We start from the raw sequence: 16831 nt of genomic DNA, 5'->3' as shown, positions 1-16831 counted from the left end.
CCGCCCTCAGCGCCGGAACAGAGCTGGGAGGCTCCGGGGCACGGCGGGGAGAGAGACTGCGACATCGCTGGGTGTGTGTGAGGGACATAGCCGAGTGTGAGGGACACCGCTGGGTGTGTGTGAGGGACATAGCCGTGTGTGTGATGCCATCACCGAGTGTGAGGGACACCGCCGTGTGTGTGGTGCCGTCACCGAGTGTGAGGGACACCACTGTGTGTGTGTGGTGCCGTCGCCGAGTGTGAGGGACTCCGCCGAGTGTGTGTGTGGTGCCATCACCGAGTGTGAGGGACACCGCCGTGTGTGTGGTGCCATCACCGAGTGTGAGGGACACCGCCGTGTGTGTGGGGTGCCATCACCGAGTGTGAGGGACACCGCCGTGTGTGTGGGGTGCCATCACCGAGTGTGAGGGACACCGCTGTGTGTGTGGTGCCAACACCGAGTGTGAGGGACACCGCTGTGTGTGTGGTGCCAACACCGAGTGTGAGGGACACCGCCGTGTGTGTGGTGCCATCACCGAGTGTGAGGGACTCCGCTGTGTGTGTGGTGCCAACACCGAGTGTGAGGGACACCGCCGTGTGTGTGGGGTGCCATCACCGAGTGTGAGGGACACCGCCGTGTGTGTGGGGTGCCATCACCGAGTGTGAGGGACACCGCCGTGTGTGTGGGGTGCCATCACCGAGTGTGAGGGACACCGCCGTGTGTGTGGGGTGCCATCACCGAGTGTGAGGGGCACCGCCGTGTGTGTGTGGTGCCATCGCCGAGTGTGAGGGACACCGCTGTGTGTGTGGTGCCATCACCGAGTGTGAGGGGCACCGCCGTGTGTGTGTGGTGCCATCGCCGAGTGTGAGGGACACCGCTGTGTGTGTGGTGCCATCACCGAGTGTGAGGGACACCACCGTGTGTGGTGCCACCGGCGCCCGGCACCGCCCTTGTTACCCACCCCCAACTTCGGCCTCAGGCGCCACATCCAGACGGCTCCGGTGACTCCACCGCCTCCCTTGGCGACTTCTTCCAAGGATTCACCATCTTTTCAGTGAAGATAATCATCCAAATATCCCATTTAAAGCTCCCCTGCCTGAACTCGATGGCGTTTTGTCCTGTCCCTGTTCCCTGGGAGCACAGCCCGACCCCCCCGGCTGTCCCCTCCTGTCAGGGACTTGTGCAGAGCCACAAGGTTCCCCCTGAGCCTCCTTTTCTCCAGGCTCAGCCCTTTCCCAGCTCCCTCAGCCCCTCCTGGGGCTCCAGCCCCTTCCCCAGCTCCCTTCCCTGCCCTGGACACGCTCCAGCCCCTCCAGGGCTCTCCTGCAGGAGCCAGAGCTGGACACAGCCCTGGAGCACAGAGGGACAATCCCTGCCCTGCTCCTGCTGCACACACAATTCCTCATCCAGCCCAGGTGCCAGGGGCCTCTTGCCCACCTGGGCACCCCTGGGCTCGTGTCCAGCCCCTGTCACCAGCACCCCCAGGGCTTTTCCAGCCCCTCTGCCCAGCCTGGAGCTCCACGGGGCTGTTGTGACCCAAGGGCAGGACCCGTCCCTTGGCCTGGTTGAACCAAATAAGAAGAGCACAGTGACATTCCAGGTGTATGTACAGCTTTACTTTGGTCCACTAACACATGTACATCATCAAAGCCTTCAACAGGAAAGAATTTGATTCTGATTCTGTCCTGCACTTTAATGTTTCCCTCTGTTCATGCTGGCTGATCACTATCACAGAGCCAGGTCCTGCTTTAAAAACAAATCAAAACACCCCGTCCAAAAGTCACATTATTAAATAAAGATCCTACTTTCAAGGGTCTACTACTTCCCTGAGTACAGCTAGACCAAACCAAAACTGCTCACTTAAAGGAAGGTGAAAGGACTCCCACTTCTGCAAGAGTCACCATGCTCCTTTAATAAATTAAAAATAAATAAACAAAGGGTGAAAGACTCCAAAATACCTTTCCAGTTTAATAATTTCCTACTGCCTATGTGTATAAAATTAGGAAATACAGACCAGCACATACTTTGCTTAGCAAATAGAAGTGTCAGGGTTCCTAAGGCAGTGATTCCCTCTGGGATCTACAGCTCCAGAGGCCAGAACCTTCTCCAGCTTTCAGGGATCGCCATGAACCTGTGCGTGCAGTGACAGAATACAGCGCCTGAAAAGAAAACCAGCTTTGTAAATCTAAGCCTAGATTAGAAATACAAACCTACCAGCCAAATTTTAGCTGTTCAAATGGAAAATCAATAAAAAAAACCTCTGATGTTCGGTTATTCCCAAATTGGAGGTTGTACTCCAGAGAACACTGAGAATAAGCAGCTGCTAAACAACAAAGTTTATGGAAAATACAAAAGAATAGTGGGCTTACTACCCTATAACGAAGTTTGCTCCTCAAAAAAACCAAAGCCACCTTCAAGTTTCATCACTAATCACAACAGTGCTTGTATTTCAGAAACCAAATAAAGAATCCAGATAAACATCTTGAATTTACAAAATTCTGCTGCATCCTATTACAGACTATGCTCTAAATAAAACTTCCAGGGGCAAGAACAATTTTAGTTGTTTTTGGACTTCACCCATGGAAGTTTTAAGGAAGAAAAAAAAAAATAGTATTTCTCTATGCTGAGATAATATCCAGGACAGTAAATGTGACAGCAAAAGTGATGGTAAATGCAGACAATGTCAGTGAGGGTGTTGGAGAAGTGGCTCTCAATGATGCCAGCTCCCTTTTCCATGATGCATTTCCATTTGTACAAGGAGCTCTGTCATTATTCACCAGGATTGTGCAGCTGCACTGAATTTCTTTACCCCCAAACCCTTCCAGATCCACTACCAGTCCAACCTGCTGGAAAACCAATCCCCAAACTTTTGCTAGTTCAGTTCAAATAAGCTAGGTTAGGATAAATCTGATATTCTGCCACATCTTCTACTGAATGATGAAATCAGGAATCACCAAGTTTTCTGAAGTTGCAAGAAAGGGAAGCTGCAGAGCAAAGGAGGAACCCTGGAGTGGGGAAGGAACAGAAATTCCTGGTGTTGAGCTGGGGGCAGCCATTTGGGGGGATCCCACCAGCACAATTCCAGGGAAAACTTCAGGATTTAGAGTTGCTGTGTTTTTGTCCGTTGATATGTATTCAACCAGGGATTTCCACGTATTTTCCGGAGAAATTTTCTTTCTTGTCAACAAGGGCCACCTCAAACCTTGTGAAAACAGGAGATGTACTGCAGTGCTCAGAAACTGGTAACGTTTAATCAATGGGAAATCCAACATTCAAACACTTCAAATATGGAGGAACAACGGAAACGTAGCAAAAAAAGGTCTGGAATGTCAGAATCCTGCACCTCAAGCTTTCCACGCATAAAGAAAACAGGAACAAGTGTTTTGTTTGTTTTTTCTATTTTATAAAGAAAACACACAAAAAAAACCCCCTTTAGGCCCAAGAGTTCACCTGCATTTCATAATCTTAAAAGTTTACAGTATAGAAGTCACATTAATGATGTACTACCTGTCAGCAGAACCCCCTGTTCACCACAGCCTCTGGAAATGGCAAATCAACTTCTTCGCTGGTAAACGCTGATCAGCAATGCAGGCACGGAACATTCAGCACCTGCACTGAATCAAGCTGTGAAGTTATCAGCCTTTTCATTCCTCTTTCTCTACCAGGTTTTTAGAGTGTGTACAGTTATTTAGAAGCCTGTTACTACTGTAGATGATTTCATACAGCATTAGAGATGTTTGAAACCTGTTCTTGAATGTTGCATGACCTAGGTAGTATTTCATTGCAGCACCCATAACAATAATACTCAACATACTGCTATTAACCTGTTTGCAGTGTTTTAACATTTTTTTAACTCTTGTTTATATGTAATAAAATACCAGTAAAGACAAAAAATTGCCCCTATAATGAGGCACATTTTGGCATCTGTGCTAAATGCTGCTACATGGGCAGGCAAGTGCAAGTCAAAATATGAAAAAGGAGCAAAGTCATCATCTAATCACATTCATAACTTTTTCATAGAAAAATATAAATATATTCCCTGAAATGTAGGACAAAGAAGAGCCAGCACCCATGAGTTCTAGTGCTATTACCATTAAAAAAAAAAAAAAAAAAAAAAGGAAAAAAAAAACAAGGGGAAAAAAAAAAAAAAAAAGAAAGAGACGGGCCGGCTTTCCTTTTGTTAAGGTTACGTTTCGCACTCGGCGTCCTCGAGGGCTCTGTCGTCGTCGTCGCCGTCGTCGTAGCGCACGGTGCGCCGGCCGCCGTTGCGCGTGCGGATCTTGGAGCGGCGCCGCGCCCGCCGGCACTCGCCGTACTCCACCTCCTCCGAGTCCCGCTCCTGGCTGCCTCGTTTCCACCGTTTCCTCCGCTGCGGTCTCCTGGAAGGTTTCAGCGAGTCGTAGTTGAGGGTTTCTTTCCTGCCAGGTTTGGATTTCCTCTTGCGTTTCCTGGTTTCCGTGGCGTCGCTGCAGACGGTGGTGTCGGTCCCGGAGTCCGAGGAGGAACGAGTGAAGTTGGCTTTGGAGCTCCCTGCAGTCCCGGCTGCTTCCATGTCCTCGGACACGGAGCTTTTCTCCTTTTTCTTCCCCCCCGTTTCGGATTCTGCTGTTTCTCTGAAGCCCTCCGCCTGTTTTAATCTCTTGAAAGAAGCTCTGGGTTTTTTATTTGCTGCTACTCTGGTATTTTTAGTTTCAAGTTTAGCTAAGTCACAATCTACCTCCTCTTCGGAGTTACTCGTACAATGGTTGTGGGCTGAAGCTGCCTGCCTAGAAATTCCCCACTTTCCCCCATTTTCTACCCTGTGGTTTGTGGAATTCTCCTCCGAAGAGTTGTAGTCAAAATTATTCAGAGCTGCAGCACAGAGGGGTTTGCGTGGCTGCACATGGTTATCGCTCCCCTTCGGAGTCTCTGTCTCCGAGTCAGTCCTTTCATTCTCCGACTCAATAACGTATTTCCTTCTAGAAACAGAAGACTCCGGGCAGGAAGGTTTTTTCCTGCCAGAAACCTGCTCACTCTCATTTTCAGACCTGGAACAAGCCTCCACCTCCGAGCTGTTGAACAGCTTCTTCCTGCAGGCCGTGGACGCGCTGCCCTGGAGCTGCTTGCGGTTCTTTCTGACCGGGTAAACGCTTTCTGAGCTGGATAATTCCTCCTTTGCATGGCTCATGATCTTGATCTTGTTGGCCGCCAGCGTGGCACACCTGCGGGGGTTCTTCTTCTCCCCCACGCCGGGCACCTTGGTGTGCTTCTTGTAGTTGATGATGCACGTCCTGCTCCGCAGCACTTTGGGACTTTGGCCGGCTTCCTCTGATGCTGGCTCTACGAAAGAAAAGAGTTGGAAGTTCTTTTGAATGTCTGACGTTCCTGAAATTATTTGTTTGTTACGCCCAAACGTTGCCGCTTTTAGTGAAATAAACAAATATCGGATTTTATTTTTATTTAAACTGTTAAGTGCAATTTTTCTCGATTCTTTACTTAAAATACCATCGGTGTCCCAGGGGTACTTTTAACTCTTGAGATTGTCACTTTTCGTGGTCTCAAAAGAGCTTTCTTTAGCATCACTCTGTTAATTAGCTCAGAAATTACCAATTCCCTCACTTAGCAAACAAATGCTGCCATATTATTAATACCTGCAACAACAATTACACATTTTAGACCTTTTTATCCTAAAAAAGAAATGATACTATTTCACATGGATGCAAGTTTCACAATTTTAGCCAGTTTTAGGTGGAGAGCATTTAAACCCTTCATATCCTTAGTGACTTTAACATTCAGATTGCTGCTAACATTGAATCTTCCAGTGTTTTTTTTAATATAGAACTTGCTTAAGTTGTGTTTTAAAACAAACATTCAATGTGTAAATCATATACTGTGAAAATCAAGTGTTTCCCTTCTAAATAGAACAATTTGTACATACTAACAAAAAAAAAAAAAAAAAATCAAAAGTTCTTGAGGTAAATTTAAAAAAATAAACAGCTGGAAAAGTATGAGACATAAATTCCAATGTCCAGCTTGAGTACCAATATTAACAATCTCTTCATATACCAAATCTGGTCCTTATTTAAATGTAGATCCTTTTATGTACTACTCCAGTATATTCCTATTTATAACTCTTCAAAGGATAATAATTTCCTTTCTTTGTTAAGAGTTTCCAGAAATGATACATGAATATTACTACTTGTAGTACTTGTATTGTGTGATTTGATGGCCAAAGCACAACTCATTTCTGCTGCACTCTGCAAAATGCTCTATAAAAGGTGAATTAATCCACAGACTAAAGAAAAGAAGAGTTAGATCTTATATTATACACTGTCCTCCAATATTATTAAGTAGCTGGAACACAAGGCTAAAGAATAAAGAAGTCCAGCCTTTCTGCAACACTGCCAGAATATCAAAATTATACTTTGTATACAAGATCCCAAATTTGGAACAAATCTATAATAACATCCAGAATGAAAACCTGCAAAGGTCCAGCCAGGTGGCACAGGCAGAGAGAGCATTAAACCAAGGACCCCCAGAAACTGGAGGAGCTTTTAAAAGACACAAAGATGTGAAGGTCTGGCTCATCAGGGTGTCCTGGAGTTCAGGCCAAATTCCAAACCTGAAATATTGGGCAGGAAAATCCAGCCTTAGCTCCAAGGAGCTCAGCTGCAGGGGGCACTACAGCCCACAAGGTGTTGGCACAATTTATCTGAAAACTTTGCTTTCAGTATTTTCTGATATATAAAATCTCATGCTAAACAGTACAAATCTATAATATATACTATCTGTAACATAATATACATTACAGAACTATATATAGACTGATTTACATATCAAAATGGATTATGTTATTATTATAAGTATTTCAAAAATAACTAAAAGCTTCCACATACATTGTTTAGCTGGCTAACTGAGCAGTGTGTATACACACATAAATAGTTGCAGTTATATATATAAAAATACATATTTATTTCAATAACAGAAATTCTTCTAGGACGCTTCTATATATGTATTAAATATAAGATCTTGGGACAAAACAAGTAAATATTCCTTGTGGAAAACTGTCAAGACAGAGTCATCTTAACAGGCAATAATTTTCTTAAGATTCTTAAAGCACCTTGACAGGCCTGGAAGGATGACACCAAACACCAACAGTCTTTCAAATTCCAAATCAGGACCAATGCCCTGATTATATGAGGGCACAATGTGCATGACCTGGTTTAATAAACATCAGCATCATTCTCATAAGCTTAAAAAAAATCCCCAATCCCAACCCAACTCTAAATCACGATCAGCCAGCAGACAAAGATCTGAGTGACAGATAAAGTTACAGAATAAAACCCCAAAAGTAAAGAATTTAACTTTGTGAAACAAGTGGAATTTAAATCTTACTCCTACCAAGTGCCTGTCTGTGTTAAGGACTCTACACATCACTGACAGAATAAAAAGTCAAATCAAATTCATTTTGAAAAATGATCAATGAAATTACTTCAAACTGAAAATAACAGCTGTAAATCTGCTGCAGCACAGAATATCTCAACAGAAAATTAAAGCAAGTAACGGAACTGCAACCCAGAGGGTTTTGGTTACCGAACTCCTCAAAATAAGGAGCTGAACAAAGAGAGAGAACGATCTGCTCTCTTGGAGATTTTCTCTGTCATCTACTCAGTATTAAGAAACAGAGAAATTAACTTGAAAAATGTTACCTTTTCTAACGACTTTTGTTTTTCCTTTCCTCTTCCTCATCTTTGTTTTTGCAGAAGTTTCACAGTAATTGCTGTTATTGGAATCACTCTCCGAGTCTGAATCAGAAGAGTGATGGAAGCTGGAGGCAGCTCCAGATTTGGAACTCCTCACAATCCTAGTGGGCACCAAGCTCTCCCACACAAAACTCTTCTCCTCCTCTCTGGCTTCTGTTTCAGATTCTGCTGTGTCCTCTAAATCACTCAAGACTTTTGCTTTTTTTAAAGGAGGAGACAGCTGCAGCCCGGAGGCTTTCCTGCCATTCCACCTGTCCGAGTCCGCCTCATCCTCAGAGTTGCTCGCTGCAGGCTTGTGATGTGCAGATGCTGACTGGTCAGAAACCTTGTGGCTGCTCCCACCCTCAGAATTACGGCTTTTGGAGTCCTCCTCTGAAAGGTCTAAGGTGGGACTCCGCACTTGGGGAGACAAAGAGCACACAGGGCCCCGGAGCTGTTTGTGCCCGTTGCTCTGCCAGCTCTTCTGCTTGGTCTGCGCGTCGAGCTCAGAATCCGAGCTTCCATTCTCAGATTCGCTGACGAATTTCCTTCGTGGAGCAGAGCAGCCAGTCTGAGAAAGAGCTTTCCTCTTGGTGAGCTGCTCTTCTATTTCTTTGTCACTCTCAGACTTCAGGCCAGCCTCATCCTCGGATCCCTCCAGCAGCATTCTCCTGGCGGCGGCCGAGGCGTTGCGGTGCGGCAGCTTCCTGTTCCTGCAGATCCCGATGCTTTCTGAGCTCGACACCTCTTCCTCCACGTCACTCATCAGCCTCAGTTTGTTGGCAGCCACAGCAGCGCTCCTGCGTGGGGTTTTCCTGTGCCTGCCCTTACTGTTGCCGAGGGGCTCGGATGTCAGCGCCGAAGTGTTTTCAGAGTTGCTGCCATATAACTTCTTCCTGACCGCTTTCCTTGTGTTCCCGTTCTCCTGAAGGAGTGTTCCTGTAAAGGAAAGCAGGGATTGGTATCTTACATATGAAAGAGCAGCTCTGAAATCTTGTCAAAACTGGGACAGGTTCAACCCACAGACACGATGCGTGAAATGCATTCCTAGAGACAGTCAGGTGCTTTTGCTGTCATAAATTTCAGATTCATTCTGGTTTTGTGACAACCAGAACTTCTTTATGAATTGTTGCTTTTTTTTCTTAAGATAATGTTGCAAGTCATTCCCTCTCACCAGGCTCTTGGTTTCTGCCCTCTTCCCCTGGTCATGAAAAAAATATTTTTAAAAAAATTGAGTGTAGTATTTGACAGCTTCAAAATTAGCACCAAATAAAAAATGACTATCTAACACATACAACGATTTAAAAAAAATACTAACTCCACTGAGTTATTCTGATAAACATAAATATATAAACATAAAAATTTGGACTTTTCTTGCTGCTCACAAGAATCTCCTGCCACCCTACCTGTCTGTTTCCTCTGAGCAGCCCTGTTCCGAGTCAGCCTGCGACTGCTGTTCCTCCTGCACACCCCGTTGTGCAGGGGAGAGGACACAGGAGCCCCAGAACAGCCTTTGCTGTCTTCTGAGCTGCTTGAGGAGGATGAAGATGAAGAGGAAGTGGATGAAGAAACCCCAGAACCTTCTATTTCACTCTCTGTTAAAAAAAAAAAAAAAAGAAAGCAATTGGCAGGTAGAATTCTAAACAGCTTCCAGTTAACAGTTACATTCTGCTGATCCTGGAATCTTCAGAATTTCCTCACATATAAAATGCATTCGCATGCCTGAATGTCTTACAGGGATCAAACTGATACCTCATCAAAATCCATATTCATGCAGTGTTCAGTGACAGGAAGCTTCTTTAACCTGTATTTAAGTTTCAATTAAAATAAAACAGCTCTTTTCAAACACCAGATTTAAGTGAAAAGCGTGTTTAAAAAAAACCCTCCAAAACACAGAACATTTTCTAACAGATTTTACCAGAACTTGCATTCTGTTCTTTGAAATAAGCTGAATTTTTGTCAGGAGGAGGTGTAGGGAAAAAGACAGTTTTTAAGACTCAGAAACTTCTGTCATTTGCTAATTGCAGATTATATATATGAGCATGTAACCTGTATTTTATATAGTATCAATTATCAAATACTCTTCTTTCCTGCTGACAGATTTCTTAATCAATTAAAGTAAATCTACATTCGACACAATTTCAAAGCAAAAAATTATATGCAGTACACAAATCTTTTTATAACAATCACAGTCAATAATGTAAGCATCCAAAATCCAGTAAAACACAAAACTTCTGCGTCACACAAAACCCCCAAACCTCGCGTAAAAAAAAATTCCGCTTTCAAAACGCCAAGCTCACTTAACACCTCAGAATGCAAATCTGAGTCCTGACCTGATGATAAAGCAGAACAGTTAGTTAATGTCGTGGATCTGGCTTTCCCATTCCTCTCAAAGGATGCCAGGCAGGCAGAATCCGAGGATTCTCCCGAGGAGCTCTGGTTGTAGGAGCCAGCGTTGGGTTTATGGCTTGTGACACAGGCGGCTCTGCTTGAGGTAGGCTGAGGAAAAGAATCTTCCTGCTCGGATTCAAGTTTGGCCTGAGACTTCAATGGTTTCTGCTTCAGATTTCTAGTGAAAGTAGCGAAAGCAACACAGGTTGTAAAACCAGGAGAGGGAAGGCAATTATGTGTTTTAACAACCTTTAATACGGTTTTGTATTTCTGGGAGGGTGTTTTATGAGCTAATGTGGTGTGGGACGATTTTAACTCTGGCAAGGATAAACATGAAGCACTTTCATTAAAATAACAGTCTGCACTCCTAGGGAAGTCATACAAGAGGAAACAATCTTTCTCTGCTCTGAGAACCAGAATTTAATGGTGGATGTCCTCCAGACAATTCATCTCCTCTTATCCTCACTGCAGCAGCAGCCTCAATTCTTGTTGGATTCCCAGCCTCTGGTTAATGGCACACAAGCCTCCAACTAAATGCTGTCCAGGCAAACATTATTCCAAAATAAACTGAGCTCCCAACACACACAGAAGGTGGAACCTTACAGACAGTTCACTGTTTAAAATAAAGAAAACCTCACTAATTTGATCCTTCCTTACCTCCCCTGCCTGAGTGCTTCCTGCCATCCTGCCCAGTCCATTATTTTCACCTACAGAACTGTTTTGTCAGGTTTTTTCTTTACATTGCAGCTTTTCAGACATTCATGCAGGTGCACAGGTTATAAATTCCGTTATCCCAAACCTCACTTCTGCTGTCCCTCACTGAACAATCACACACAATTCTCCAGGTATGAGCGCAAATGAGATTCAAAAGCCAATTTTGCCTATCCTGGTGTGTGGTTATGTTCAAGTATAAAAGTAATCCCTTGAAATTAGATTTTTTTTTTATTATTAAAACTCTTACTCTTGTCCTTTCCCTGCCAGAGAAGGAAGCCTGGACAGCAGCAGAAGGGAAAAGCTCAGTTTCAGTAATTTACCACAATTTCGCTTTAGTATTTTGTCCCACATGTAAATTAAGGACAGGAGTTAATCACGTCAAACAGCAATTGTGTCAAAAGCTCGTTTGCCCTCAAAAGAGAAAAGGCAAATCTGGCTCCCAACGGAATGCTACAGCAAGTGACAATTGCTAGGAATTCCACAGGACTGACTCTATTCTGTATGCAATACAGAAATTATGTAATTTATGCCAATTTTCAACTTTGTTTCATTCCTCATTGTTTTAGTTGAATGTTGATTTTCTGATTCAAATATTAAAGAAAAACCCAACCTTTTCTACTCATCTGTCTCCTTGTATTTCTCAGTTTTATACTATAAAAAAGCCTCAGTTCTTTTGTAATGTATTTCTCCTACTGCATGAAAATTATAAAAAGTCTCACTGGGGTTACAAACCATTTAAAAATCCAATTGTTGCCCTCTCCACAGACTAAATGTGAAAGTCAACGTGAGTATCAGTCAGATGAGATCGATCTTTATATCTTCATAATTTAATTACCTGAGCGTTTTGGTGGGCTGCTGCACTGAGCTTTGATTATTAAATCTTCTCGTGTACCTCTGGTTTCTCCGCAGCTTTTCGTTCTGTTTCTGCCCATTCTTGAAATCTGAAACAATTCTTCGGATTTTCTCTTCAAACAGCGCTGACAATCTCAAGGTCATGCTGTAAATCTAGGTAAGGAAGTGGCTTCTATTAAAAACAGAGCCTTTGATCCAAGACTAGTATTTGTAATATTAAAAACTGCACAGAAAAGCAATAGGAAAAGCACAGGCAGTCCTGTGTAATTCCAAATAAACAGGAAATGAACATATTAAATATTTTTGTCCTACTTCTCCTCCCTTATCTACCCAACCAGCAGCTTTACAAAAGTACTGACAAACAAATTGCAAACGAAGATTTAATTTCATTAAGACATTCACAACCCCCCCCAGATATAAACAGCTACCTTTGACTTTTTGTTTGGAGTATAAGATTTTGCATTACTGAATATCAGTCTGATATCTTTGCACAGTTCCATTGGAGTGTCATAATTCCCAGCTTCCAGAGTTTCCTTCACTGTACCAAAATCCATTGGAGTGTCTATAATATGTCTGTAATCCTATAAAAAACATATGAAAAAAAGATTTCTGTGAAAGTATAAAGGAAAAAAACAAAAAAACCCAACAAAAAAACACTTTGGAATTTTATTTCTGTCATTTAGGAGTAGCTAAAATTCCACAAATTATCTTCAGCAGCAGTGGAAAGAGAAGCACCACAGCAGAAAACAACACTTTTGCTGAGACAGACTGATTTAAAATCTCCTTTTCATCATCCCCTGAATTTTGCTGTGACAAACAACAGATCTGGTATAAAAAAAACAGCCAAAAAAAGCCTCAATACACAATGACCACACAAAAAAACCCCAAATTAAACCCCATCAAAACACCTCAATCTTTCTCTCCTGTTCATGTTTTTTTAAGAGAACCTCAAGATGTTTTTAGAACCTGAAGTAAGGCTCAAACTCAAAATGTGGAGTCACAAGGAAAAGTTATGTGCTCTAAAGAAGTTGTTGTCCTTTTAATTAAGTTTGTTGGGTTTTTAGAGAAAAAAAAGAGACTCAGAGGGGTACTAAGGTTACCCTGAACAGCTAAAAGAGAGGGAAAAAATCAAATTCATAGCTCAGGCTCACTAATCAGATTTTAGACCTCCAAGAAACTCGTTTTAATTAAGGAAATAAGGATTTTTCTAAAATAACTCCTTTACAAGGCACAGTAAGGCACCAAGGGAAAAAACCAATCTATTAAATTTATCAAGTACAACTTACAGGATATTGATCCAAATCAACTGGCTGCCTGAAAGGTTCTGAATCCTCACACTGGAAAATTAAATTCACCAGTTCCATGCACTGCTTCTTCCAACAGTTTTCATCATAGCCACTTTTCAGGTTCTTTCCTTTTTTTAAGCCCCGTCCCTTGAGGGGGAAAAAAAAAAAAAAAAAGAGTTAGGGGAAGCATTAACAGAATACAGCAAGAAAAAATTCAGCCTGATTTGGGTTATAAGGTAAACGATTGGCCAACTCACTTTTCTTCTTCTGTATGATGTTCTTGGAACACATTTTTCATCATCCTGCACAAAATAAAATCAATTATCTTAAAAGGGATGTAGGGAAAAACAGGTGATGGAGACTAAAAGCGCCATTAGATTTCAGACTGTGGTAAAATTAAATTTTCTTCTTAATTCTTTCAATGAGACAAAAAAAGAACATAAAAAAAACCCTAACACAGCATTTGGAGATTTGGAAAGCACTATCCTAGATAAGGACAAGAGCTGGAGTCTGGAAACTTCAGCGGTCTGAGAAAAGGAAAAACCACCATCAGCAATTGCAATTGGAAGTTACCCAACAGCTTTGAACTTCAGTGACTAAATATTACCAGTAATGCAATTCACTGATAATAAACGACATAAAACATTCATAAAAATTCCTAACATAGTCCATGTTTGTATTAGCTACGTAAATAACTCAGCAATTTCACCAGCAACGTTTGAAGGTTGCCGGTATTTTCTTACCACCATAAATTACTGGAATGTTCCACAAAAACATCCCAACTTACCAGATCAGCATCATGACAATCTTGTTCATCATCTGTCGTGCTACATAACTCAAAAATGTTTGTACAGTCCTGGTCACTGCAATGAAATTAAATCTCTGTTACTGGAATAGCAAAAACAGAGATGTTGCTTCCTAAATTAAACTCAGCCACAACCAAGTGCTCCATGTAAAAGAGAAGACAGTAACTGAGTATTAAATGGAATATAAAAATCAGGATTAGGGGTTTGAAAGCGGCCTGCCCAGCTGTAGGAAGACTGCCCACACACATTTCAAAATAAACCTCTCAGTTTATTTTAACTTTTCATTTAAGTCAGTCAAGCTACAGCAGGAACTTCTACACAGGACAGCACAGAAGTCACTTTTCACAGGCTGAGCTACTTAACATACTCAATGTCTAGTGACATTTCAGGGCTGTAACACTACAGAAAAAGCTAAAATGCCTCTAAGCTAAACATTTCAGTATTTAAGGTAACAATCAAAATTATACACCTGTCCTCACAGGGCACTGAGAAGAGTCAAAGCAGGGCTCACCACAAAGGGATATTGAGCTGTTTTTTCTCTCCACTGTTCAAAAGCATAACGATTCAAGGAATATTTAGATTAAAATGCCACTTACTTGATAAACTTTAGGAGCTGGGTGGTGATTTTTTTTGCAGCTCTGGCAATAGCACTCCCAGGCTCATTGAAGGTTCTGGCATTGCTTTCAATGTATCTGACTTCCCAAACCAATGCTGAAATTCTCCTTCAATTCAGAAAACATTACACCTTTAATACCAAAGAAAAGCTTAAAACCAGCAAAAAATTTATCTCTCTAAATTTCTCTCCATATTAGATTTATATGTCCTCTGTTTTATGTCCCTTTAGGGCAGTCTTAAACTTCTCCTTCACATGGAAAACCCAAGGAAACAAAACCACAATCTTCATCTTCCATCACTCATTTCCCAACTCATTATGATAATTCATCCTCAGACAGTTGGTGATAAAAACTCAGTTAATTCAGCTGGCAAAGTAAACACTAGCATTTGTTACCACTGAAATCATCCTCAAGGGCTGTGGATTTCCTGGAATCTTTAAAAACAGGCATTTTTAAAAAGCTTATGTTTGACTAATTCAAAAGGAGGGGGAAGAATACAATCTAATCACTAGTCTAAATGATCACATTTCTTCTGGAAATATCAGAAGCTGCTTGTTACAAAGCCCTGAGAAATGGAACACAAGTTGAGTCATACCTGAGGAACTTTTAATTAATAAATACAAAGCACAAGCAATTAAAAAGGAGTGACAAGAGCAATTAAAAAGGAGAGCCTTGTCCAATTACACTTTTGAAGACATCCCATCTAGGATGTCCCTTTCTGTCCTCCCTTAAAGACCTTGCTTTGGGCCAAGTGACCACTGAAAACAGCGCCCCTGTAAAATGACAGACTTGAGAAACTGCTACAAATTGAAATTATAACTTGATAGAAATGAGCTGCTACAAACGTGTAATTTTATTTTTTACAACTCCTTTTCCCAATTCCTTATACCTGTGAAGCAGAGATACCCCCAAGTCTGCAGTTCTTCACCTACAGAATTCCCAATTATTTCCCAAGACTTTTTTTCCATCTAATGCAGGAGGAAAATCACTATTAGTGTCCCTTCACTGTATTTATAGACACGCTGAATGCAGGTCCAGATGAAGAATATACCCAAATTAATTTTCAAGCTATGGCTGACCAGCACATCCACGGCTTTGTCATCATTACACTCTTCCCTCCTTCTCTGCTCAAAGTTTTTATCATTTAAAATGCTCCTGTCAATATTTAACATTTCACCTCTGGTGTTTAAGCTCATTTCCACAAATAGCAAGAGCTTAACCCTCTTCAAGTTCAAGGAAACTGAAGGACAGCACTTCAAAATCTGAATTGTCATCAGCAGCGAAGTAACTTCAGGGAGTTTTTAAATATTTGCTGAATTCAAATCGTGAATTTGAATTCAAATTCCAAGAAAGAGTGTCAGGGTTTGCTGGGACTCTGCACAGAGTGCCCAGAGGAGTTCCTCCCTGGCAGCACTGACCTGTAGAACCTGTTGGCCAGGCGGGTGCGGATGGTGGTCAGGTCCGTGGGATACGCGATCACCGTGCAGTACTTGGGGTACGTGCACAGGTCCACTGGGCCAGCAAAAGCTGCTGAGATGTCTGGTTAAAAACAGCAAGAAGGGCAAAATTTAACTGTTTGACCTCAGTTTTGGCCTTCCAAGTGCCTGAAGGAGCTGACAGGAAAGACAGAGACAATTTCCAAGGGCTGGAGGGACAGGACACAGGGAATGGCTTCCACTGCCAGAGGGCAGGGCTGGATGGGATCTGGGGGAGGAATTCTTCCCTGGCAGGGTGGGCAGGCCCTGGTACAGCTGTGGCTGCCCCTGGATCCCTGGCAGTGCCCAAGGTCAGGAGCATGGAGCAACCTGGGATACTGGAAGGTTGGCTACCTGGATTGGCTTTTGGGTCCCTCCCACCCCAAGCCATTCTGGGATTCCATTTCAAAGCCTGTAGGTCCATGACAAGTGAGCTGGGTGTTATAAAACCAATGATGTATAAAACCATAAAGATCTCAGTAACACAAAGAAAAACATTTGTTCCTTGAAGTACTTTGTCAGAGTGAATTTTTAAAGGATGCCATGGATATCCCAGGCTCTGTTTATAGATGCAACCTCAGGAGAAAACCGCCTGAAGCTCAGCTCACACTCACCAAGAGTCATGAGTTGATCAATCCCACGGATGATCCTTTCACAGGCCTCATCACGGGACTTCAGCCCCCACTCCCCCTCCTGGGGTTTGTACAGGAGCTTCTCCACCTCTTCCAAAGTCACAGAGACGCTCGCTCCCAATTCTTCAGGCTGATCAACTACAGAGAGCAAATTGGAGGAGCAGTGAGAACAAGACAAATTGTTGAGCATTCACGGTTATTAAATAATTGTATGCTTGCAACTGACAAGGAAAATCTTTGCCTTGAAGTAGAGTTTAATGCTAAGGCTGAGGAAAAAAAAAAAATTACACAAAATGGATACGAAGAGCAAAATGTTGTAAATTCTGTTTTTCTGCAGTTTTGAATTAAGTTTATTATCTTT

The 16831-nt window shown here is 42.5% G+C and overlaps 1 protein-coding gene across 1 annotated transcript in view; it reads right to left on the bottom strand.

Moving 5' to 3' along the window:
• Nucleotides 1-1607: 1607 nt before the first annotated feature.
• The window catches only part of BRWD1 (bromodomain and WD repeat domain containing 1), a 42811-nt gene continuing 27587 nt past the window's right edge, over nucleotides 1608-16831 (bottom strand). The window contains exons 30-41 of the mRNA XM_040054967.2: nucleotides 16453-16608; nucleotides 15782-15902; nucleotides 14346-14471; nucleotides 13731-13806; nucleotides 13201-13245; nucleotides 12944-13090; nucleotides 12086-12238; nucleotides 11641-11810; nucleotides 10034-10269; nucleotides 9107-9295; nucleotides 7668-8639; nucleotides 1608-5298 (exon numbers count right to left, since the gene is read on the bottom strand). Of these exons, the coding sequence (XP_039910901.1) occupies nucleotides 4166-5298; nucleotides 7668-8639; nucleotides 9107-9295; nucleotides 10034-10269; nucleotides 11641-11810; nucleotides 12086-12238; nucleotides 12944-13090; nucleotides 13201-13245; nucleotides 13731-13806; nucleotides 14346-14471; nucleotides 15782-15902; nucleotides 16453-16608 (3524 nt within the window). The 3' untranslated portion in view covers nucleotides 1608-4165. The remainder of the gene's footprint in view (nucleotides 5299-7667; nucleotides 8640-9106; nucleotides 9296-10033; nucleotides 10270-11640; nucleotides 11811-12085; nucleotides 12239-12943; nucleotides 13091-13200; nucleotides 13246-13730; nucleotides 13807-14345; nucleotides 14472-15781; nucleotides 15903-16452; nucleotides 16609-16831) is intronic.

Source organism: Hirundo rustica, chromosome 2, assembly GCF_015227805.2.
Source record: "Hirundo rustica isolate bHirRus1 chromosome 2, bHirRus1.pri.v3, whole genome shotgun sequence".
Lineage (NCBI taxonomy): Eukaryota > Metazoa > Chordata > Aves > Passeriformes > Hirundinidae > Hirundo > Hirundo rustica.
The sequence above is the reverse complement of the archived record's forward strand: the minus strand, read 5'-3'. Positions and strand labels throughout refer to the sequence as shown.